The sequence below is a fragment of the Corvus kubaryi genome, unplaced genomic scaffold (genome assembly GCF_017639235.1).
Source record: "Corvus kubaryi isolate FWS band 111438036 unplaced genomic scaffold, C.kubaryi_AGA036_p1.0 37397, whole genome shotgun sequence".
NCBI lineage: Eukaryota > Metazoa > Chordata > Aves > Passeriformes > Corvidae > Corvus > Corvus kubaryi.
The window spans coordinates 4288659-4311741 of record NW_024581136.1 but is presented as its reverse complement, the minus strand read 5'-3'; the positions used below and the strand labels follow the sequence as shown (position 1 = coordinate 4311741).

Genomic DNA, 23083 nt, shown 5'->3' with positions numbered 1-23083 from the left:
TTTGGCAAGGGATCTCTCTCCCTTCTCTGAAGCCAGAGGCTGACGAGGGGTTGTCATTGACACCACAGTGATCCCTGAAGTCCCCAAGCAGGATTTGGATTTCTTTCCCTTTCTCACTGATGACTCACATGCATCGCTGCACCCAGGAGCAGGGCGCAGCTCTTCCCTGCCTGAGCAGTTGGGATCCATACCCTGAATTGATGCATGCTGTGCTCTGGGAGATGTCTCTCCTTTGAACTACAGACACGGGACTTAGCATGCTAAGTCTTCTCATTTTATGCTCATGTGGTAGTTTGCATCTGAATCAGACTCCTGATAGAAGCTTGAGAAGCCTTAGGCCTGGATTTAGATCTTTTGATTCAAGTGCTGAGTCTGCAGATGTTGCACATTCTTTTGGCACCAGCTGCTTATCAGCAAATCCCTGCCACAGGTTACCAGGGATTTGCTGATGTCTTGCCCTCTCATCCAGCTCCATCACAAAGCACTGGTGAGCAAAGCCCAGTCATTGAAGGTATTCAAACTATCAAGAGTTCCATTTTGATGGAGATGGGCTGCAGAGCAATCACGCCTGTAGATCTACCCGTGTCTTTAGGGCATGAATGCCTGACAGGGGAGTAGCTCGAGCCAGTGGATGACTGCGTTTTATTAATCTCGGGTATGCCGAGGTGAGAAAGGTGCCCTTTGAGCGGTTCACGCACGTACAGGGCAGCAGGTGGGGTCACCCCGTGCGGGCGGGGGCTCGGCACACCCGGCCTGTCAGCACCCTCGCTGCCGGAGCGTCAGTCCCTGGAGCCCTGCCCCTGCCCTTGCCCCTCCGGTGCCGTGCGTGGAGCCCTACCCCTGCCCCGGGCGGCGGGGGGAGCGGCGGAGGAGGCGCCGGGAGTTCCCTTTCGGGGCATTGTGGGAAGGCGCGATGCGGCCCGGCCTCACCTGAGCGGGGCGGGCGGAGCGGAGGCGGCCGGGCCCCGCCGGCTCCCAGCCAGGCGCCGCACCATGGTGAGTGAGCGGGGCCGGGCTGGGCGGGAGTAGCCGCTTCTGCCCCCCGCAGCCGCCGAGCCCCCGGGCCGCCGAGCCCCTCGACGGGCGCGTTGTCAGGGCACGGAGTGAGGCCGGGCGGAGCGGGGCTGCCCCGCGCTCCTCGGCACCGGCTGCGCCGGGACCCTGAAAGCTATTCCCAGGCGGGTTCGAACAAGGTTTGCTTCTGTTTGGGGAAAAAGAAAGTTCTGTTCTTTTGCTTTTTGTTTCCCGACCCTCGGGGTGAGTTCGGGTCACGCCGAAAGCCTGTGATAGACAACCAGGAAAAGAAGGCTGTTACAGACAGGTTTTATAAAGTCTTCCTGTAACTTGAGGAGCTGAGGTGCAAGTCGGCTCCAATGCCTGGAGAAGGATCGAATGAGGTTTCTTATGGATCTGTCTTTAGGCTGAGTGGTGACAAAGTGGGTCAGTGTTGGGCAGTGGGTTTTCTTGTGACAGGATCGTTGGGAAGAGCTTTTCCCCAGGTATATTCCCTGGTGTCAGGTAAGTGGAGGGCTTGGACAGTAGCATCACCTCCAGCTCGGGCACTTCTGCGCCACTGCCGGGTCTCATGGGGGTTGTTGGGATTTGGCTTCATCTTTGCATCAGGTAATGCATCAGCGAGAGAGCAAATGGGTCTGGTTCTGTTCATTGTGTATCGGTTCACCAGTCTTTCTGTGCGACCCGGCTCCAGGGCTGGCAGTGGCTTGTTTGAGCTTGGAAGGGACAGCAGCCCTTCAGGTTAAAGGGCTGATGGGCAGGATCCGGGACGGGAGACCCTTTGCCTCTCCAGTGCTGCGCTTGGTAGTGGTGCTGAGATCAGAAAAGGTTGCTGTGGATGCTCTTTTGTTAAGCACGATGGCCAACATCTTGAAAACAATTGGCTAGATTTTCCCCAGGGGGAACTGCGGGCTCACGAGCAGTGAGATGGTCAATGGTGCCTCTTAATAGAGAAACCATCTCGCTGCTTGTTAATTCAGGCTTGAGGCAGGTTCTAGGGCATGCCCCGAGCTGCTGTCTTGCACAATTTCCCCATTGTGTGCACCTGTAATACCAGTTACTGGCAGTGCAGCTGAACAGAAGTCTCTCAACTCCTTCAGTGGAGGCCAAGTGCTGTTGTTTGTCTCTATCCTCAAAGGCAGAGCTGTGTTGTTTCTCTTCAGTGGTTTAGCCAGAATGCTAAATATGCGTTAGTGTCCTGTATTTAGAAAGGTGTACCTGTCATTGTATTTGCAAATAGAATATGCACAGTAATGAGTTTACAGATGGCAATGCAGTCTCCACACCTTAAGTCCCCATAGAGATGTAATTTTTCTGGTTACACCCTGAGACAGCCCTACATACCGACTTCCCTCTGGTAAAGCTTATGTAAACAACTGGAGTTCCTATTTTGCCCTTGAAGGTCAGTAAATAGGGCAGCTGATTTCAGGGAATCTGATCTCAGAACTCTCCTTGATGCATGTACTTTGCAAATGCCAGTTTTCAAAGCACTCATGATGGTCCCAGGGGAACACTGCTTACAATAGTGCTGTTTATTGACGATTTGGAGACTGGCTGCTGTTTTGATGGTTAGAATTTTACAAGGTGAGTGTGCATTCTTACAAGTACAAATTTTATTTTTCCTTTTTTGAGGCCATAGTACAAATACTTGCTGGTGTTATTGCATTATGTTAGTGCTGTCAGCCTTACCCTGTTCTTCTCTTGTGGGTCTGGTGCGGATGAAACAGTGCTTTTGTCAGGGAACTCTTGCTTTAAATTCCTCTGTCATCCAGTCTCTGGAAAGGGGTTGTTAACACTGGGTTATGAGTCAAGAAATAAGGGTTTGCTGGGTTACAAACGAAGAATAAGCCTTATCCAGGCTCATGAGTGATGAGCTTTCAACAGGTAATTGAAACTCCATACACTCATTCCTCTGTCTTGGAATGACAGGGTTGTGCTTGCCACCGTTTTCTGTGTTCTGAGATGGAATTAATGGTTCTTGTGCAAATGGTACCATGTCTTAGTAAGAGGGTCGTTCCAGTTGTTTGCTCTCTTTTTCTGCAAATTTCCTGGCAAGTTTCAGGGAAGAGTCTGCTTAGCAAAGGTGACTTCATATCCTGCTGAGAAACACAGCTTTTGTACCCAGCTGCTGCTTTGTGACATGTTTTTTTTAAAAAAAAAAAGACTTTTTAGAAAGACTAAATTCTGCTTTCTGACATACATGGGTGCAGCAGAGATACGTGTCTTTAGGATTGCTGTCTCAACAAAGTCAAAGAGTGAGGAGAGAGCACAGAGGAGAAAAAGATAAGTCTCCCCAAGGACGTGTTTCTGTAGTCTCTTGTGCCTGTAAGTGTTGCAAAACCTCGATCCTACTGCTGCCTCAGTGTTACCAGTATTACTTTTGTGAATAAATACAGGGCTCTGCTTGCATAGCTCTGAATGCAGAATTGGTGCCTGTATAGTAAAGGGTCTGATTCCCTCCTACCTGTGCTACTCATCATTACAGGGAGACAAATTAGTACTTGTGGGCATGATCTGAAACCCTGGAGAAAGATCAAAAGAATCCCATTGAGCACAGTGGCTCTAAAAATGTACTTGGCCTGAATAGAAAAAGGAGTTGGCAGGCACTGTTTCCACTTAGCAAGACATTTGACAACCAGTCACTGATCTTGAAGCTGGGGTGGAAATATTAGTTGCTGTGACTGCAGCTGCTGACACCTGCCTAGTGTTTGGAAATGAGCTCTCAGCTCTTCTGAATATTGATCTAACCAACACTCTCAATGCCCTTAAGTGTTAAAATGGACGCGGATCTGCAAAAGATGTTTTCAATGATGCACAGATTTTACTATTTACAGTTCTAAGAATGACTGCTTGTTTTCCACTCATGATACAGCTGTGTATTGGCCTCACAAACACTAAGAACTTTGCCTCTAGACATTTACCTCTGAAAGGCAAGAAGGGCAACAGATTAGAACAGAGGAGAGGAGAGAAAATCACAAATAAATTATTCTGTTGTTCAAGGCAGCAGTTCTTATGCTACATGACAAAAAAAGTTCATGTGGTATTTCTTTGTTAATTTATCTAGTAGTGAAGTTTTGCTGTGGTAGTACATAGTGGCAATGGAATGACATCCTGTTTAGAAGATCCTGAGTAGACAGACTTCTGCTTGGAAAGAGGTCACTGTAGGGGAAGTGATAGAAACACATGAAATCATGAACACTATAAAGATTGGTTGCTACACAAAGAGTCAGGGTGCATCCTGTGAAATTTTTGGGCACTAAATGTATAAAAAATAAGTGGGAATACTTTTTCACAGAGTGTAGATAACTGGTTTTGATCCACTGCTGAGGGTGCTGTGGGTGTCCCAGTAGTTAGGCAGTTCATAGAGGGTGGGGCCACAGTTACGTTCTCTGGATGCAGTTTCTCTCCCTGAATCCTTAAACCTGCGATTACTGGAGACAGGACTACCAGAGTGAGTTTACAAATGCCCTGTTCCTTATGCTGTGCTCTTCTGGAAGCTGCTTAGATTAGAGTACAGCTCAGGGGATGATCCATAATCTGGCATTCTGTTATTCCCTGTCATTCAGCTGGATTTTAGAATACCATTTTGTGGGATTTGTGAGGAAAAACGTTTTTTAGGGTTCTTCTTTGGAAGACCCTGACTTGCCAGTTTTGGATGTTCCTTTTCCAAGTGCTCATGACTATTACAGGTTGTCACTGTTTAATGCTGGAGCCCGCTCAGGCCATGCAGGAATTGCAAGGCACACTTTACTGTCTCTGGGTAATAAGATCATTTCTGAAAAGCAGAAGAAATGTTACGAAATGTTTGTGTTTTTTTAATGTCTTCACTCAACAAATAAGGAAACTGCAGGCATGTCTCAGAGCCAGGAGTTACTAGGATGTAGAGTGCCTGGAGGGCTTTAGAGAAGGCCATAGTAGCTGTAGGCAAATGCAGGAAGAAGGCTGGAGTGGTAATGGGCAGCTGGGTCTGTCATGAGGCAAGAAAATGACAGATTTTGCTGCTTTTCTGTGTCTTTAGTTACTTCAAAATCCCATGCTTTATAAACAGTCCCGTGGACCTTCTGAAGCCATCAGTTCCCTGCAAGAAGCAGCAAAAGGACAAAATTATGAAAGTACTGAGGAAACTGGTGGGTCAGGGAGGGCAGATAGAGCTGCCCCTCCCTGAAGTACTTGAAACATTTACTCTTTGGCATCCATATCAGGCATTTCTGTGAGCCAGTCCTGGTCTTGCCAGTGATGCCTAAATTAAAACAATAATTCTCATGTGAAAATAATTCTGTATCTTGTGTATCCAGCTACATCCATCCCTGCCCATTCATTTCCCTACTATCCTATTCCTGCAGGCTGTCATCTGCATTTTCTTGTGTGTGTTGGCTCTGTGCTTTCTTGAATGGCCACCCCTGGGCCTTTGCATTTCTGCAGATGGTGCAATGTAGAGACGGAGTTGCAAGATCCGGTCCTGCAAGCATGGCATTTCATTTGGGAGTAGGAATACAGCATGCCGAGGCATTGGGGTAGGATGGGAAGGTGCAATTTACATTTGTGTGTTTGAAGGCAAGCTTGGCATGCCTTTCTGGCCAGACATGCCTTTCTGGCCTGGAATGGCCTAGTGTGTGTTTCTCAGCATTACAGACATAACCCCAGGTACTCTATGCACCAGTGTTTTTTCCTTCTCTAGCTTGCTGAGCTTATGTAGGATGTCCATCTGCTCTCGTCTGTTAGGAAGGGCATGAAAATCCCTCTTCACTAACCAGTAAATGTCTATTGTTGCCTTGCTGCTTGCTGTTGGAGCTTGGGGATGGCTTTGCTCAGACGCTTGCAGTTCTCAGTGCCTTGTTAACCAGCACAGCAGCTCTGTGGTCACCATCCTCTGCTTAGTCCCCTGGGGTAAGTGATGGGCACAAACCACAAAGGAATGAGAAACAGACTCACTGTTGTTGAATAAGATGCAGAAATGTACCATGTTGTGCCTTTGTCATTCAAGGCTGTGTGCTGGAAGGAGAGCAGGTGAAGTGTTGGGTGAGTGGTTTGTGCTCTTGAGTTCTAGAGGAGCCATGGGAAGGGCTGCGTGAAGCTCTCAACAGCCTCTTGGCTCAGGAGATGGGATGGGAAAGAGGCAGTACCTCAGGCATTTCCTTACTTTCAAGTCTCATGACAAGACTCGGATAAATAGCAGAATGAATTTGTGGTCCTTTCTCATTCTAGAGGCTAAATATTGGGCCAACATATAAAGCATTTTGTGAGATCCTCTGCTCTGGCCCTTTCTTCTGTAAACAATGGTTGCTTCTTTTATGTTTATGCTTAGGTTAAATCCATGGGTTTTTTACCTTAATGAAAAAATGCCATTTAAAAGGGAAAATTGAGAATTTCTCTATTGAAAATGCCTAAATTCAATGCTTCAGTGTTTCCAAAAGATTATCCCATGCTCTTTCAGAGTAATAAACATGATCTGAACTCATGTGTATCTTTGGCCCTTTTGGAGCTCAGGTTTTCTGTGAACATCTTTGTTGGGAGCTGGAGGAATGGGTGTGAGGCTGCTGTCAACCTGCACTGTTCCTGTTCCACCAGACATGGGAATCCCCAGGCTGGAGCAGTGTCTGTCAGCTGCCTGAGGAGCCAGGGAAGCTTGTCACCTTCTGGGAGTGCCTGCCCTGTCCCAGAGCAAAGATTTTTAACTTTGCTCCTAGAGAGGTCAGAGGCAAGGGAAGGGCATTGCAGTGCCTTCATGTAGCAGGGCTTTGCAAATAACTGATAAGGCAAAGTGGAAATGAAACTAAAAGAGCTGCACCTTTTGCTGGAATCCACTGGGTGAGATTTTAGCTCTGTTTCTTCACTAGGAGTTCAAGGAACAGACTGGAAAAATATCTTCCTGTGACTGTGAAGTACACTGGGGTTGTAGTGAATTAGGTGTAGCTCTTGGCAGCTTGTTCAGCCTCTCCCTGGTCTCTTCCTCCTTGTAGTAACCTAATGAAGGTGTCCTCTGCCTCCCAAAAACAGGTAAGCAAATAAAAACACCTCTAAGAGGCCAGCCTAGGAGGCAGAGGGGATGTGACTACCTAGTTAATAATTGTTTCAAATCTCTTCAAACTGCTGTTTTCTGTGAGCTCAGCCAGCTCGCATGCCTGCTGTGTCTGTCCCGTGGCCGGCATGGAAGGGACAGTGGTGTGGCTGCTTCCCACGGCTATGCTGCAGTCCCTGGCCTGCTCTCCTATGGCAGAGCCTGAGGCAGCTTTTATGCAAACTCCAGCTAGGATCTGTTCTTGCTTATTACCTGAAAACTGGAGTAATTCCACTTGCAGCAATAAAAACTTAAGAAAATCGAGAGTAATTGTCCTCTGTAAAAACTGGATGCCATTGCCTGCATCTACCCCTGTGGAACTGTTTTGGGAAGCTGTGCTGCCTCTGCTCTCCAGAGCAGTGCAGGAAATGCAGCGTTGATGTTGGTGGGATAGCCAAGCATGTGAGGAGGAGGAGGCACAGGCATGCCTGTGCTGTGGAGGGGACGCTGGGGAAGGAATGCCACCAGTTTGAGGAATGAGCCAAGGTCGGGAGGACTCGACCTGCTGGATGTAGAGATAAGCGGGAGCAGAGCCGGAGGGAGATTGTGGGGCACTTACAGGGCACTTAGAAAGCTCCTTGAGCCTTGTTTTCTGGTCCTTAGGTAGGGATCGGAAGTGAGAAGCTTGAGCTCAGCTATACTGTTGTGATTGTAGTTTTATTTAATTCAAGTGAGGCTATCAAGAAGGTTGTTGCTGTCTGGATCGATACCATATGTTATAAATACCCTTCAAATGCTGGTGTGCTCGTCCATTTAACATCTTCAGTAATAAGATAAGGGTGACTTCTGCATCATGAAAAGCATAAAATCAATGTGTAACTATGGTCACGTGTGCCTGTAATGATCTGGCACAGCTTTTATTGCAGGGACTTTGGATGTATTGTTTAGGGGAAATTGCTCAGAAATATTCCTAATGGAGATTAAATGAGGAAGAATCATGTGCCAGGTAGGCAGCAATACACTGCTTCGGGATTTCTGTGTTGCTGCGTTTGTGCTTATTTTCTTTTTTCTTACTTGCTTACATCATGCAGACTAAGTACATGTTTTAAATTTTAAAGCTGAGAGTCAACAGTATTTAACAAATATCTGTCAGCTCCTGTGCTGCTGCGAATTAATGTTTTAGTGACAGAGTAAACAAGTAAGGAAATTAATGTTTTTAATATATTTTTAAGTAGTCTGTTTTGAATTTTACATATTTGCTTTAGAAGTGTCTGAAACCCGAGAGTGTATATTAAAGGTCAGTAGCCAGATGGGATTTCATGTAATAGCAGAATACCAAAATACCTTTACTTGTTTGTGTTAGTATTCTGTCTTGTCCTGATGTGGGTAGATTGTTAGTAGGTCAATTGTTCTCTGTTCAGTACATCTTTTTCATTTCACCCTAAACACCTGGCATTCCCAACCAACTGTGTGTTCACAGTATAGGTGGTTTTTTTTTTTTTTAATTTCAGTATTTACTTTCCTCTCCCTGCTCAGAAATAAAACAAAAAACGCCACTAAACAAAGCAAAAACTAAAAGGAATTTTTTATTCTTGAAATGTTTTGGGGATTAAAAAAAAAGCTAATGGCTGGAATAATGTGAATGTTCATATTTTTTTGAAGAAAAAAAATTATTGAAAGTAGGTTTTGTTCATTTTCAGTTGTGATGTGAAAATAAATACTGATAAAAAATCTAGATGCCTATGTTGGGAAATAGATTCTTTCATATCAGAGGAAAGAATGAAAAATAGTAAAAGAGAAGCAGAATATGAACTTAACTAGACTAAAACAGTGGCAGCAGATCAAGCAGACTTCAGGGGAATCAGAATAAGTTAAAAAGGAACTTTATCATAGCAAGTCGCTTCCTCTCCACCAGGTACAGCCAGTCAGTCTGGTTTTCCCCAGGCTCATGCTGGCAGCTAAAGGTCTGGATTTTCATCCCACTTCCCATTTTATGTTGTCTGGGAATTTTCGTTGGTTAGCAGGTCCTGTATTGTCTGTTGCCCTACAGGAAGTTTTTAAGGAAAGATGAAATTTTCCACTCTCTGCCAAGATGTCTGTTTAAGCAATTCCTAATTTGCAAATTTTACTTACATGTGAGTTTCAGCTGTCTGTTTTATAAAGGTGGCTTTGATTTTGGAGGGCTCTTAACCGAATTTGGAGAGGTTACAGGTGAAGCAGAGTGTAAGCCCAGAGCTGCTGGAGTGACAGAGCTGCCTCACCGAGCAAATCCTTGCCCAACCAACCGCTCAGACAGGAAAGAGGATTCTTGCTGGTTTTTTCTGCAGTCTTCCTCTTCTGCCTTCCCTCCCCTGAGGCTCCTCGTAGTGTTCCTTCTCTATCTTCCTCTCCTCCCCCAGGGACATGGAGCAGCCAGATGCCACAGAACAGGTTTGGAACCAGTCAGCAAATGTTACGCAGGTTGAATTACAGGAGGAGGAGAAGCAGTTCTAGTGCACATTCTTCTTTCTCACAGTGGGGTGAATTACAGCCTCTTGCACACCCCTGGAGTTCACCTTGCAGGAATAAATGGGGCATCTTTTACATGTTTGTGTTATTGAACGGTAAGCTGGAGAAATTACTCTGGGAAAGGAAAGCCAGGAAAGCCCCTTCCCTGTGTATTCGTTTTTATCTGCTACCCCTGCAGGTGGTTTGTTGTGTATGTAGTGGAATACAGCCCTTTAGACAGTTGTACTAATTGTCGCTGATCAGGTTAAATTTTAAACCCTCTGTAAAGGCAGAAATGATCCAAGTTTGAAACCAGTGAGCCAGTTGTAATGTGTTTGATCTGTCTGAAGTGTATAATGGCCAAATACTGGGGAAGGCTGCACCAAAGGGGACCTGCAGTCCTGGCAGGGAACAGTCTAGAAGACAAGCTTGAGTGAGCTGCTTATCAGATTATTACAGCCCATTAGTTAAAGAAGGAAAGGTCTTCCAAGGAAGGTGGAAAGAAATCACAGTGTGTGTTAGTTTTACATATCTCTTTTATATTTGCTGTTCATGAATATCCAAACCTTCCGTATTTTGCCTTTTTTAATATCTGGTTCTATTTACTGGTAAATTATTTCATATCAAAATCTAGCATTTGATTTTTTCATAGCCCTGAAACTAAGTGTGTTGGTTTTTATCCTGGTACAGTTTTGTAGATCTTGACAGAACAGAAAGCCCCATAACTTTCCAACCTGTTATGTAACTTAGTGCTGCAATTGATTCAGAGATGCATGAGAAGGGGATAGAGTTCAAGTTTAGAAATCTGGTTTAAATATTTGGTTTGAAAAATACCCCATCAAACTATTTCCAACAGCCTGCAAATGGTAACCAAATGACTGCATTTTCTTACTGACGTTTATGGAGGTCATTTTGCATGGTGTTGTGGGTGGTTGGGTCTGATTCAGTAAACAAGCTAATAAAGTTACTCTGAGCTCCCAAACCAAAGCTTGTCTCCACAGACTCCACATGTGAAGGAATCCAATGCTCTCCTAGGAGCTGTATTCTTCATCCCGACCCACTCAGTCTCAGACCTAAAAATTCCCTCCGGTATCGCCCCTGAGTCTGGTGATTGTTAGTCACAGCCAGCATACCCTGGGATGGTAGGAAAGGGAACTAAGCACCCTGCTTTTTAAGGTATTCTGCTTGTAGCAAGTCATTTGCCTTTGTTTTCCTCTGGAATTGGAACTTTTAAAGATGAGTAAAGCATTTCAGGATAATCTATTCTATTGAAAGCCAACCAGAAACTTCCAAATCAACATCTGTCTTGTCATCAGTAGTATAGGAAAGCAAATACATTTTCACAGTCAAGGAGCAAGGAACAGATGAGCTGTTAGATTTGTGTTTGTGCAGTACTTCAACATTTCCAGGTTTATTGATGCATCAGAGTCTTTCCGGTGGGATGCGATGAACAGAGCCATGAGAGTGAGGAATGTGTTGTGTTGTGACAACAGTGGGGCTGGGCAGAGCAAAGCTGAACTGAATGGAACAGCATTGGATGTTGAAATTGAAAATGCTGAAAGCCGTTTAACCTTTTAAGAATGTATCATTTACCTCCTGCAGAGTTCTCCAGATTGAAGGGGCTTCGGAAATTAGTAAAAGGAAGAACCAGAAGAAGAGAAACTCCCCACACTATTTTTGCTTCTAAGTACCTGCAGCATTCTAATATGTTGTTTTGTTACAGTAGTTCTGAGCTGGCCAGTGATATGTACCTAAGCTTGAGGGTGCACTATTTTGCTGCAGACTATAAAATTAGAATTGTGCTACAGTAAAGGCTTTACCTATTTTCTAGCTGTAGATATTTCTGTTATGATAAAATTGCCATGTGAGGTATGCAGTTATAGTCCACATATGAAACTGTGGGACAGGAGACCCAAACAAGGAGATTTTTGGAGCTTGTGTATGAATGTTTATGCATTTAGGAGCATTAATGGATATTTTCTGATTGGAAAGAACATTGCCTCGGCTCATTAAAGTGGTGCTGAGACATCAACTGCATGTGTAGAAGAAACAGTGGAGTTCTCAAAGCAGTTTCAAGTGAAGAGCAACTCACTTTCCTATGGGTGAAGCATAACATCCTGAAGTAACTAAGTCAGAAAGTGGTGGTAATATTCACAGTGATTCCCTGGTTTGTTGGTATTTAACCTTTTAGGGGCATACGGTTGCACTTCTGGAGATATATGTGTATTACTTGAAGGCACTCAGGTTTAAGGTCTCTTGTGTTCAACAGCTGACACTAAACCAGAATACCTTTTCATTTTCTTTCCTATTGAAACACTGCAGGCAAAGGATGCCACAAAGCTCAGTCTTACGCTGAACATGCCGTCAGCTTTTGATAGAGATTCGTTGACTCATTCCCTGCATTTCCAGTCAAATCTGATCATCCTCTCCTATCTGATGATTCAATATATTTTTAGAAATTTGTTTATCAAATAGCTGCTACCTGTATCCAATGACTTTTAGATGGACTCCCGCTGACCTGCTGCTCTTATCTGCTGTGGAACCTATGCTCTGCTTTTCAAAACACCCTCATCTTTACAAGGGCTGTGGAGTTAATGTGCTGTGCATCAAGCAAAATAGCCTTTGATTCAGCCAGCTCCTCTCTGCGGACAAGTGTATGAACAGTGAGTGCTGTCCCTACGTCACCTGGGAAGGGGTAACCCTGGCAGCTGGAAGATTCCCATGTCAAAACCCAGCTGGTAATATGAACAGAGAAAGGAAAAACTGTGGTGCTTTGCTCTTCACTGTAATCAGGCCATGTGTCCTGCCAGCAGCATACTTGTTTTTATTTAGCAAGCTTCTCTGGAGAGTATTACAGGACTCAACGCAAGGCAGCTACAAAATCCTTGTAATTTTATCAAGCACATTAGACTAACTATGGCAAGAGCCTTAGTTCCAGCAGTAGATCCTGCCACAGACACATGACTAAAACAGTCCTCCTTTCCCTAAAATGATCCCACATTTGAAGTCTTTCTCAGTATAGTCAGAACTCTTATCTCCAGACTACTCAACAACTATGCAACTCAATAGCTAGAGAATGGTTCTGAATTATGAATGAATGCGTTGTTTAAAATCCAGTAGCTTTTCCTTTTTTTTTTCTTTTATGTAGAAGCTTCTCTGCTCAGAGTTTACCGGAGTGTGGAATGATTTTATCTTCACAGAAATCTGCACTGTAATCTTTATAGTGATTGTGAACATTAATTTATAATCCTCACTGTGGAAATGTAGTGATGGAGTATAGGTACAGCAATAAACTGGAACAGGAAACAAGGAGCAGAAGTGTAGATTGAAAAACTCTAGGGAAGGATAAAGTTAGACTAATGGTGAGGGATGTGGTAAGAGTCCTGCTGGATTGGGGCTTTGCAAGGATTGGGAGCAAGTGAGGAAAGTGAAGCTCCTGTGCTTCTCCCTGGTCCTCCCAGGATCAGGGGAAGCTACCAGTCACTGTATGGACAACTGGCAGTGTACCTGTCATCATCCACATGGATGTGACTACGCTTAGACATCCTTCCTGCAAATCCCTGGGTCCTGGTATTGGTACTGGTGAGAACAGCAATCAGGAGGCCTGGCATGAACAGGGCGGTTCAGATGTCTTTGGCCATTAAAAACGTCTCTATCCCCCCTAGGTGGGGTTGTAGGGTTTTTTTTTCCATTTAGCAGATGTCCTGTTGGAGAAGGATGTTGTCCTCAAACTGATGTCCTGCATTCTTAAAGCCATTTTCATGCTCTGGGTGAATGGGTTACTGTACTGCTAATACACACTATGGTCAGTTATTTTAACCTGCTAATAGTAGTATTTGTATAAATGTGAATTGATACTTTCCTCCCAAAGCCCCACTGGCATTTAAAAGCTGCCTCTTATGTATTTCAGTAATACTGCTTATGTAAGCATGAAAAAATCATAGGTCAAACCTTGTAAAATTACAACTACCTTTAAATTTGAAATTTTAGAACAGTGTAGATATTGTCCTTTATTTAATACAGTATCACTCACTGCAGTCTATCCTTTGTCATTACAGTCATCTGAGTTTCATAATATCCTGATTTCTTCAGTAAAACCAGTCAAGCTTCCTTTCCAAAGTAGGTTTCTTCTGCCCCTTACTGCCTCTTCTGGGAACGTGCTGCTTTGTGATCTGAAATAGTCCAATATCAGAGTTGTTAGTGATTATAATTGCTATCTCAGTATTCGTATTTCTAGTCTTCTGCCACACTGATCTTGATTTCCCTGCTCCTGTTGTGGATAAGTCTTTATTCCCTTCACTGAGGTATCTGATTTTGCTGGAGGAGGGGGTGGTGCCCTCTTCTCACCACTGCAAAGTGGTGATGCTCCTCCTGTTCCCCAGGGCAGGGGCAGAAGCAAAGCTGCTGTTTGCACAAGGTAAGGAGGGTGGGTAGGAGAGGATGTAAAGTGTTTGCCTAGGGAAGAGGTGCCACAGGGAGGGGAGAGCTGCCTGGGAAAGGACTAGGAGAGAGGAGGGATCTTTCCCATGCTGAGCCTCCCCCAGACCTCACTGTGACACCATGTCCAACCATCATGCCAGGGCTGGAGATGTGTGGCCAGGACTTGGATTTCTGGTGCTAGGCAGAGGAATGCTCTTCCCTGGCCACGGCCCTGGTGTTAACCATGTTGCTTTGTTTACTCTAGATACACTTTATACTGCTGTTCAGTCGGCAGGGGAAGTTAAGGCTTCAGAAATGGTACACGACGCTACCTGATAAAGAGAAGAAAAAGATCATTCGAGAAATTGTTCAGATTATTTTGTCTCGCAATCAAAAAACAAGTAGTTTTGTTGACTGGAAAGACCTCAAGCTTGTTTACAAAAGGTGTGAGTAATTTTGCAAGAACATATAATCACTATTCATATGAATAACATGCTAGAAGAGTCAAGATAAAGGCTCACTTGAAGAAAAGCAGGAAACAACACTCATGGTGCTGGGCTGAGTCAGGAGCATGCCATTGGCAATCTGGGTATAACAAGGCAGTGTCTCCGGACAAACCAGCAGGGTAATTGTGGGGTGCAGAATACTTGTACAGAGTCTGTCAAATGAGAAAAACAGGAGTAACCTAATAAATATTAGTGTTTAGAAGGCTTTAGACTTCCCTGCTCCTTCAGATTCCCCAGGGTAGCCTGGCTGAGATTTATGTGCTGGGTTTTATCAGCTGTGGAGGTTGCAGGAACTTTTCCAGGGCACTTTCATAATTTTGTCAGGTTTTGTTTTTGAGATATTTGTTGCTCTGGAAGGTGTTAATTCCCATTTCCTTTTCCAAAGAAATCATTGGTCCCCAGTTACATGATGCCTAATGTCAACTGTCTGTTTAGTCTCCTAAAGCTGTAGCAAACAAAAGTAGCCTTAAGGTGTAGCACACTGGGTAAATGAAACATCTCCCATTTAGCAGAAATTGAGTTCCATGCTGCCAAGATAGGGATATAAACATCTGACGAGGAGCTGTGACAAATTGGCCTCCAGCCAACAGCATCAGCAAGCTGAATGGATCTTGGCTTGGTTTAAACATAAAGTTTTGATGCAACTTAGTTACAAAGCTTGTTTGGTCTAAGCAGTTTCATGCATTCTGGCCTTATGTAAAACACTGTCATTTGGCAGCCAGCAGGCTTGTTGAGATGTAACTCCTTTCACCTTTATTTTTGCCTTATTTTTATTTTTTAATTAGAAGGGGTAGCTTGTCTTCCAGTTTAATTAACCTCACTTACTGTAGTGCTATTGCAGCAGGTAGAGGAGACCTGAAAGTACTACTTACTACTGATTTATTGCTTGTTTTATTATGTCCAGTGTTATAGGTGTCCCACTTTACCAAGGGTGGAGTTGGTTCTTCTAATTAAAATAATAATTTGTTTAAAATTACCTGGTCTATTAAAGTGTTTTCTGGAACACAATAAGAATGAAAGAAAATGGTTGTTTTAGAGACTAGATAGGAATTAAATGTCATATGAATGACCTCTAAGAGATGAGCAGAGCAGTGAGGTCCCAGCTGTTCACCCCCATGTTTTTGCCTTTGTTTCCCCAGGTATGCTAGTTTGTATTTCTGCTGTGCAATAGAAGACCAGGATAATGAGCTCCTGACACTAGAGGTCGTACATCGATACGTGGAGCTCCTGGACAGATACTTTGGAAACGTAGGTTTCACTTCCTCCCGTGAACTCGTTCCTGTCTGTCTGATAAACAAAATTATGTGCAGCTGATTTGCTTTGTGCTCCATACTTGCCCTGCAGGTGCTCACAATCCGGAATGAAATTAATGATTAAAGTATTTTATAAAATAGTGCTGAAATGATCAAATTGTTTTTCCATCCTTTTTCCACTCACCTGGAATTAATCTTGATGCTTTGTATATCTGTCTTGGGATAGAATTTGAAGGCAAAGCTTCAGGAAAAATTATTTTTAAAAATCCAAAACAGGTTAAAGTACTTTAATTCTCTCTCCTGACATCTTCAGATACACTGTTTTTGTTTGTTTCCTAATACTGTGTAACAATGAAGGACATAGAGGCAAAAGATAAAGTCAGTGTGTTTTTAAAGAAAAGACTTTAAGGAGGTCCAAATAAGTCTTTCAGTAAGTCTTTAGAGACTACAAGAGACCCATCTTTTCTATGAATATTTTTGAAATTATCCTGCCTACCTTAATTCATATTTTACTTAAATCAGTGTGCCGTGACTCACATCTGTACAGCCTCAAAACTGAAAAGCAGTTGGTGGCTGTTGCTGGGCAGGGAATTGTCTTTCTCCGTGAAACTGTGAATGTATGTAACCCATGTTACAAGGGCTATATAGGACCTGTGATAAGGTTAGTGGGCCAGGAGGTCAGCTTTAGTCTCTGAAAACCGGCATGAACTTAATAATAAGTGGAATATCTTTGCTGTAGGTCTGTATATGTGGAGAGAATATGTGCAGAAGCTTCAATATTACATAACATGCAGTTTGTTTCTTCAGCCTGCTACCTGCCACAGGGGTTCATATGCTGAGTATATTTGATCATCGCAACAGCCTTTGGCCCAGTAGTGCTTATGATACTGTAAAATACTGTAAAAGTGATTTAAATGAGGTTGTTGCCTTTTGTTCTGGCAGGTGTGCGAGCTGGATATTATCTTTAATTTTGAAAAAGCTTACTTTATTCTTGATGAGTTTATAATTGGTGGAGAAGTACAAGAGACTTCAAAGAAGACTGCAGTGAAAGCCATAGAAGACTCTGACATGTTGCAGGAGGTAAGGCAGAGGAGGACAAAAGGCAAACACCTCATCTTCCTACATCTTTCTTGTTTGACAGGAGATGAAAACACAGCTAGGCACTTCTGGTGCTTAATTATCCGAGTGTGTCTTACATTCAGTTTCAACAGGTACAACAGTGCAGTTACAAATAAGCTTTAAATTCAACCCTCTGGAATTACCTGGAGGCTCTTTATATAAAGCTGTTGCTCTCTCGCAGTTTAACTGCTAGAGTTTATTAAGAAATAGTTTAAGATGTATCTAAGATATTTCTGTAATATATGAACATAATCTAAGGTTATATTTTATGTATATGTAAATACAGAAAAATCTCTTTTGTTTCACTAATACATTGGAAACGTGACCTACTATTAGCATTTAAAATTGGAAAGAGTATGTGCTGGAAAATTCTGCTTTCATTCAGAAGCACCTGTGTAGTTTTTCTGCAGGGCACAGATACAAAACCCTTATTCAGAACCCTGCAGGAATTCTCTTGTTGTAACTTGGAATGTAACTGGTACTGTTGAGCCAGGAATTGCAAAAGCAGTTGAATATGATGGGTTTAATTCGTTTTTATCTCAATAGTGAAGTATCCATCACAGTCCTGAAGGGAGCAGCAGATTTTAAACCACTCTATTACATGTTTTTAAAGCAGAATTATTTCTGCATTTTAATCAATGTGATCTAATTTCATGCAAAACTGCAACTGTCCTCAAAGAGGACAAGAAGGTTTCTATGAATATTACTGTACCACTCCATAAGGCAATGCATCGGTTGTTTATTTGTTTTGTTTCCTAGACAGTGGAAGAATACATGAACAAGCCTGCATTTTAACGTTAAACTACCTGGAGAGAAAACTGCTGTATGCACCTCTAAAGTGCACTTCCTGAAATTGCTGTATGCACCTCTAAGTGCACTTCCTGAAATTGCTTCCCAATGTGCCAGATCCTCAGAGAAATACTGAAAACCAATAACTGAAGGGGTGTGTTTGTATGATGGTGAAGATGAAGGTCAGCTAATGTAGCAAAGGGTTTAACAATTCTGTGCATTGCATTACTCTGCATATGAGTTTCTCAGAGTTGTTATTACCCCAATCTAGTTTCTCTTCTGGCTGGACTGAACTTTTGTTTTGCACCAGATCTTATAGCTATGGGTTTTGTCATCACAAAATGCTCCTTTGACAGTACTTTGCAGAGGTATTTTTACTAGTTTTGTTCACTGCTGACTGTATGACTCTACTTTTGTACAAATGTCTGTTATTTTGATGCAATGGTTATTCTGCTGTAATAATAATTTTTTTTCTAAAAGCCAAACTGTTGTGGGCCCTGATTTCGCAAACTTGTTGTGACAACATTAACCCTTGAAGTATGTGAGGAAATATGCATCTCTTTGGGACAGCCTCTTTCTTCCACTGTCTTCCTTCTCTTTTCTGCTCTGGTCTGCTAGTAAGACTGCTCCAACTGCTCCTAGAGTGCACTCCATGCCTCCATGTAATTTGGAAGACTATTTGACTGAAGGTAGGCTTCTCTTAGGTTTAATGAATCCGTTTTTTGCTGCTGCATGCACATGGTCTATTTCTGTCTTTCTCCTCATTTTCCTATCCCCTTCCTAGTTCCCCTGGACCTCTGCAATGGCTCCAAACTTTGGAATTGTGCAGCATGAGTGCAGGAGAAAACCTGAAGAGAAAAAATCAGCCTTTGGAAGATAATCTCGTATATCTTTTGGTATCCCAAACCCCTATTTCCCAGTAGAGTTTTTCAGTCTCAAATTCACACACCTGTTGGGATGATCAGCTTTCTTGTAGTTGAAGATGGCCTATTTTTGTCAAGGCTGGACAATTTAATCAGCTTTTTATAACTTTGCAAGCTGCAAAAAGGATAAAACAGTAGAGAGGAGTCAGCTGGGCTGTGTGCCCTCGTGTGTGTTGTGAACCTCTGTAGCCAAATGTGTGTGGAGCCAGGTGTGTTAACTCGCCTTTCAGTGCAGTTTAGACTCTATACACTGATGGAACTGGCTTCCTTACAGAGATTGTCCTCCTTTAACAGAACCCAAAGCTCAGAGAAATTCTGTTTATCTGAGCCCATAACTCTCAGCTAGATGTTTTGTCTCTGTCAAATCATGAAATTACTCTATACAAAAATTAGGAAAGTTATCAGACAAATATGCCAGAATGATCCAACCATTGATTTGCATTCCTGTCAAGATGTATTTCCCTTGATTTCTGGCATGTACAGTCAGTATTTTCGTTCAGGGGTCTTTCTAATCTTTAAATGTCCTGCATGCTTACTCTTGTCATTGTTCTTTCCTTCCTTGTCTGTTTGTATCTTCCTACAGGAGGGGCACTGAGGGGTTGGTTGGAGGGTGGGGGCACCTTGACACAACACAACTTTGCTGATTGTCAGCCCACTCTTCTGCCTGTGCTTTCCAGTCTGTTAGTAAAACTGTGACAAACTGGTTCAGAGCATCATGTTGGTCTTTTTTATAATTACTTTATCCATCTGTTTTCTCTGTATTGATGTCGAAGGCATACTTTCAGCCTGGGAAAGACAGTGAAATTGCCGAAGGGCTTTTAATAGCTCTGAAGACATCCAATTTAATAGTAAATTAATGAAATTGTATGATTTGTGTTTTATTTTCTCATGGGTTGAAATGAAGTTTTTTAAAGTACAGTGTTTAATTGGTTAAGAAATCATTAACAAATCACTTCAGAATGTGCAAAGAGGCTCCTTCCGCTCTTTGCCTTTGTAAGTGACTTCTACTAAGTGAAATCATCAGTAGGTTGGTTTTACTCCCTTTTGGAGCCATGCTGTGATTCTCTGACTCTTAGAACTGCCATGTTGGTTGAATTCTGAATTATATCAAAATAGGAGTACCAAAAAGATTTCTTGGTACGAATAAGGGTATCATAAGCCTGTCTTTTCAGTCATTTTGAGAAGAGCTAGAAGCTTCTTTCTATACCATTTCAAGTTGAAGAGAATTCCTGATGGAAAAAAGTAGTGGACTGGGTAGAGGTACTTATACCAGCCATATCAGTGTGGCATCTGAAATAAATAGCATTGCCAAACTGATGTATCCAATGTCAGCTTGAGAAGTGTGAAGGAATTAGTCTGGTAAGTGTGAAGGAGTTAGTCTGGTTTCCTTACCCCTGTGCAAAAATTCATTGGAATATGGTGTGCCTGTTGTGCCACCTGCCTCTGTGCTAAAAAGATGAATGGGAAGAATATTAAGTACTCAAAAAGAACTGCTGAATTATGTTCATGCTTTAAGAAACATCTACAGACTCCTGTTGCTTCTGCGTGTAGAAGAGCTCCACAAAGCAGGCAGGTGAGCCTTAGTTAATGTGATTTTTGCGAGTGTCAGCCTGCATACCTAAAAATGGGTGGGTTTGAAACATAAAAACTTGTATTTAAACTTTTTACAACCTTCAATAAGGGATCACTCAGCTAAGTGGTGGTGTAATGGAATTCAGTTCAACCTAGGTCTTTCTCCAAAGGGAAGAAGCCCAAATGAAACCCAGCTCTTGTCGGGTTACCTTTAGGTCACTGTCAGACTGCACTAGTTCCTGTCTTTGTGAACTTCATTGCCACTAACAGGACCCTACATGGCTTAGTGCACATAATCGCAGCTTGTCAGGAGATTTATGTCTCCTGATGTCTTAGTTCCTTGATTTTTCCTAGAGCAGGAGGTGCATATATCTTTGTACATATTCACTAATCTCTGAAGCATTGCCATTTATATTTGCTGATGATGTTTCTCTTTCCAGCTTGCCTGATTATTCTAGGCAATGCTCAGTGTAAAGTTTTCTGAAATAACTTCATGAAATTATTATCCAAAAAAGTATTAGCAGGCTCCTTAAGTTGTCCTCGTCTCACCTTTTGCAGTTATCTAAACTCTCACCTTGCTGACAAGCTTCCAGCACACGTCCTCGTTTGCAAAATTGCATTTACTAAAATAACCATTAATCATGGTCATGTTACTAGCCTGGATTCCATTCCTTGCTTTCACCAGCTGTATGTAACAAAAAGCTGCTTGATTTTCATGTAAGCATCTCTACCTGGAAGATTCTTGGTGTGATCTTGCTGCTCAGTGGTTCGGACAGAACTGCTTCTCTCTTGTGCAACTATTTGCAACACATGAGTTGAGACATCTCTGAACATACCATGGCAGAAGAGACAGACATTAGACTGGGATAAAAATAAGTGTAATAATGTAAAAAGTATATTAAAAATGTGACAAATCATCGTGACTGAGAGGCAAGAGCAGCAGGATCTTACAGGATTCATGATTTTTTATAATTTTTGTTTCTTTCTTCATTGTGAATTTCTGAGTGTTCATTAAAAGGTGTCAATTCTTACAAATAACTTAAGAAAACTGACATTTAGGTTGCCTCCTATCAGCTTTTGTTTAACCAAGAGCCACTGAAAGTCTTCGACACCTTCCCCAGCTGCTCCTGCAGCTCACCCGTGCTTTCAGAAACCCCAGTGGGAAGCTCATGGTAAAGTTTAGGTGTGATTCTGTGTCTGAATTTTCCTTGGACAGAATAATGTTGTACTTATAAAAGAATGAACTACTGTCTTTTCCTTTATTCCACAGTCTTTTCAATAGAGAACACCTTTTTTATCCTCTGCTTAGCCCTGCATTGGAGTAATGGAGCATGCAGAACCAAAACATGAGGTGTCAGGAGGGGCTGGCTTATAAGGGAAGATCAGAGTGTAACAGTGTGAGTGGGGCTTTCAGAGATACCCAGAGATGTTCAGTCCACAGCCCCTCGAAATAACAAGGCTCAATGCACAGAGCTCAATGCACAGTTCACAGAGAGACAGAACTCCCATTCCTGCCTGTCCATGATGTTCTATTCCACTAAAAATGCGTTTGAAAGTATTTCTGTCAGCTCCTGCATGAGGGGGATGTTGCTCTCACCCTGCCTGAGATGACGAAACCCAAAGGTCTCATTTCTGCGGCTGCTCCCTATGGTGGGGTTTTCACTAACTTTATCCAGTGTCTTTCTGAGCATGTAGTCTGCATCATCATCATCCTGCATCATTTTATTTCTGATTTAGAGGGCTGCCAGAACTCATGAGCTCAGACCAGGTAACAGCGTCCTTCTGGAGGAGCTGACGACATTCCTGCTGAATTCAGTAGTGTGCGTGTTCCTTGGCAAGATCACAGTACAAATGAAATATAGCTGTTGATTTAAGTGTCTGTTAGGATATTTCAGGGATCTTTTTTCATGAAGATAGCTGGGTTGGGTTACAGTATAGTAGAGGAAGCTTAGTGTATGTAGCAGAAATAACAGGCTGTGCTGCAAGAGAGTTAATGTTTGCTGTCATGGAAACCTGTTGCCTTGGAACATGATTAATGAGACAGGCTAAGGGAAAGGAAGAAGCTATTCTTGAAATCAGTGTTCAGCAAACCCTAAGCAAGACTAGCAGTATAGAATACCATGAATTTTAGTTATTTCAAATTCTGTTGTCTAGTTCACTTAACCTTGTCTTTTTATTTACTTATTCAACAGATCTTGTAACCACAGGTTTTTGTGCAAAGAAAATAGTTGAAAGCTAATCCTTTGGCTGACTAGAAATAAATAGCATGTTACATGCACTCCCAGTACACTACAACATTTGTTCAACTTTTGTGGAAAGCACACATTGAAGACAAACTTGTGGCTGGTCTGGAATGCCCTTATAGGCCAGGGGACAGTAGCAGTTTAGCTGAGGATTTTGCCTTTTGACTGTAGCTGTAGGTTTCAGAGAGTCCAGGAATATGAGGTAGGGAACATTTCTGTGGACTTATCCATATGGAAAAATCTGATTACTCCTGTGTATTGGTGTGGTAAGATTGCTTTTCTCTAATGGTGAAAGGAAACTTGGGGAGGGGAACATACAAAAGGTGCCATCTCCTTTTAGAATTCCCACTGAGAATTCTCCTCTCTTCTGGAGTTCCTGCTCCAAACCCAATATGTATCATTACACACCAGATTCTGCAATGGGGAATAGAATGTTTCTCTCCTGAAGAAGTGAATTTTGTGTGTCTGTTGTTAAAAACAATGCTGAATGTAGAATCCCTAGTTACACAGGGTGACAAATTCATTATAGCATGCTGTGAATTTCGGCTGCCCTTGGACCAGGATCTTGCATGAATAAATTACCAGCAGCTCTAAGTCTTCCTGCCTTGTGGAGATCACAGTTCAGGGCCCTCCTCCAAGCTGACAGTGAGGAGTCAGCCTTAGCTGGGCTGAGCTGACAATGATAAGTCACAAGGGAACTTCTTCATAGAAGTTTCAGGTGAAAGAATCTTCTCTTTTTATTTCTTGAGAGGGCTTAGGA

General features: G+C 42.8%; 1 protein-coding gene across 2 annotated transcripts; it reads left to right on the top strand.

Annotated features, from left to right (window-relative positions):
- The first annotated feature begins 913 nt into the window (after positions 1-913).
- Positions 914-18070, top strand: AP1S3 (adaptor related protein complex 1 subunit sigma 3). Of its 2 annotated transcripts, none has more exons than XM_042042654.1 (5): positions 914-996; positions 14184-14362; positions 15564-15672; positions 16620-16757; positions 17556-18070. In XM_042042654.1, the coding sequence occupies exons 1-5, from the start codon at positions 994-996 to the stop codon at positions 17589-17591; spliced, it is 465 nt and encodes a 154-aa protein (XP_041898588.1). In that variant the 5' UTR covers positions 914-993; the 3' UTR covers positions 17592-18070. The 2 variants fall into 2 exon arrangements, with proteins under 2 accessions (XP_041898588.1, XP_041898587.1); XM_042042653.1 differs by lacking the exon at positions 914-996 and adding an exon at positions 7995-8018.
- The last annotated feature ends 5013 nt before the right edge of the window (positions 18071-23083 follow it).

Excerpts from the sequence above, each read along its gene's own strand:
- AP1S3 (XM_042042653.1), top strand. Across the intron at positions 14,363-15,563 it reads CTCAAGCTTGTTTACAAAAG|GTATGCTAGTTTGTATTTCT; the intron begins GTGTGAGTAATT and ends TTGTTTCCCCAG. Across the intron at positions 15,673-16,619 it reads TGGACAGATACTTTGGAAAC|GTGTGCGAGCTGGATATTAT; the intron begins GTAGGTTTCACT and ends TTGTTCTGGCAG.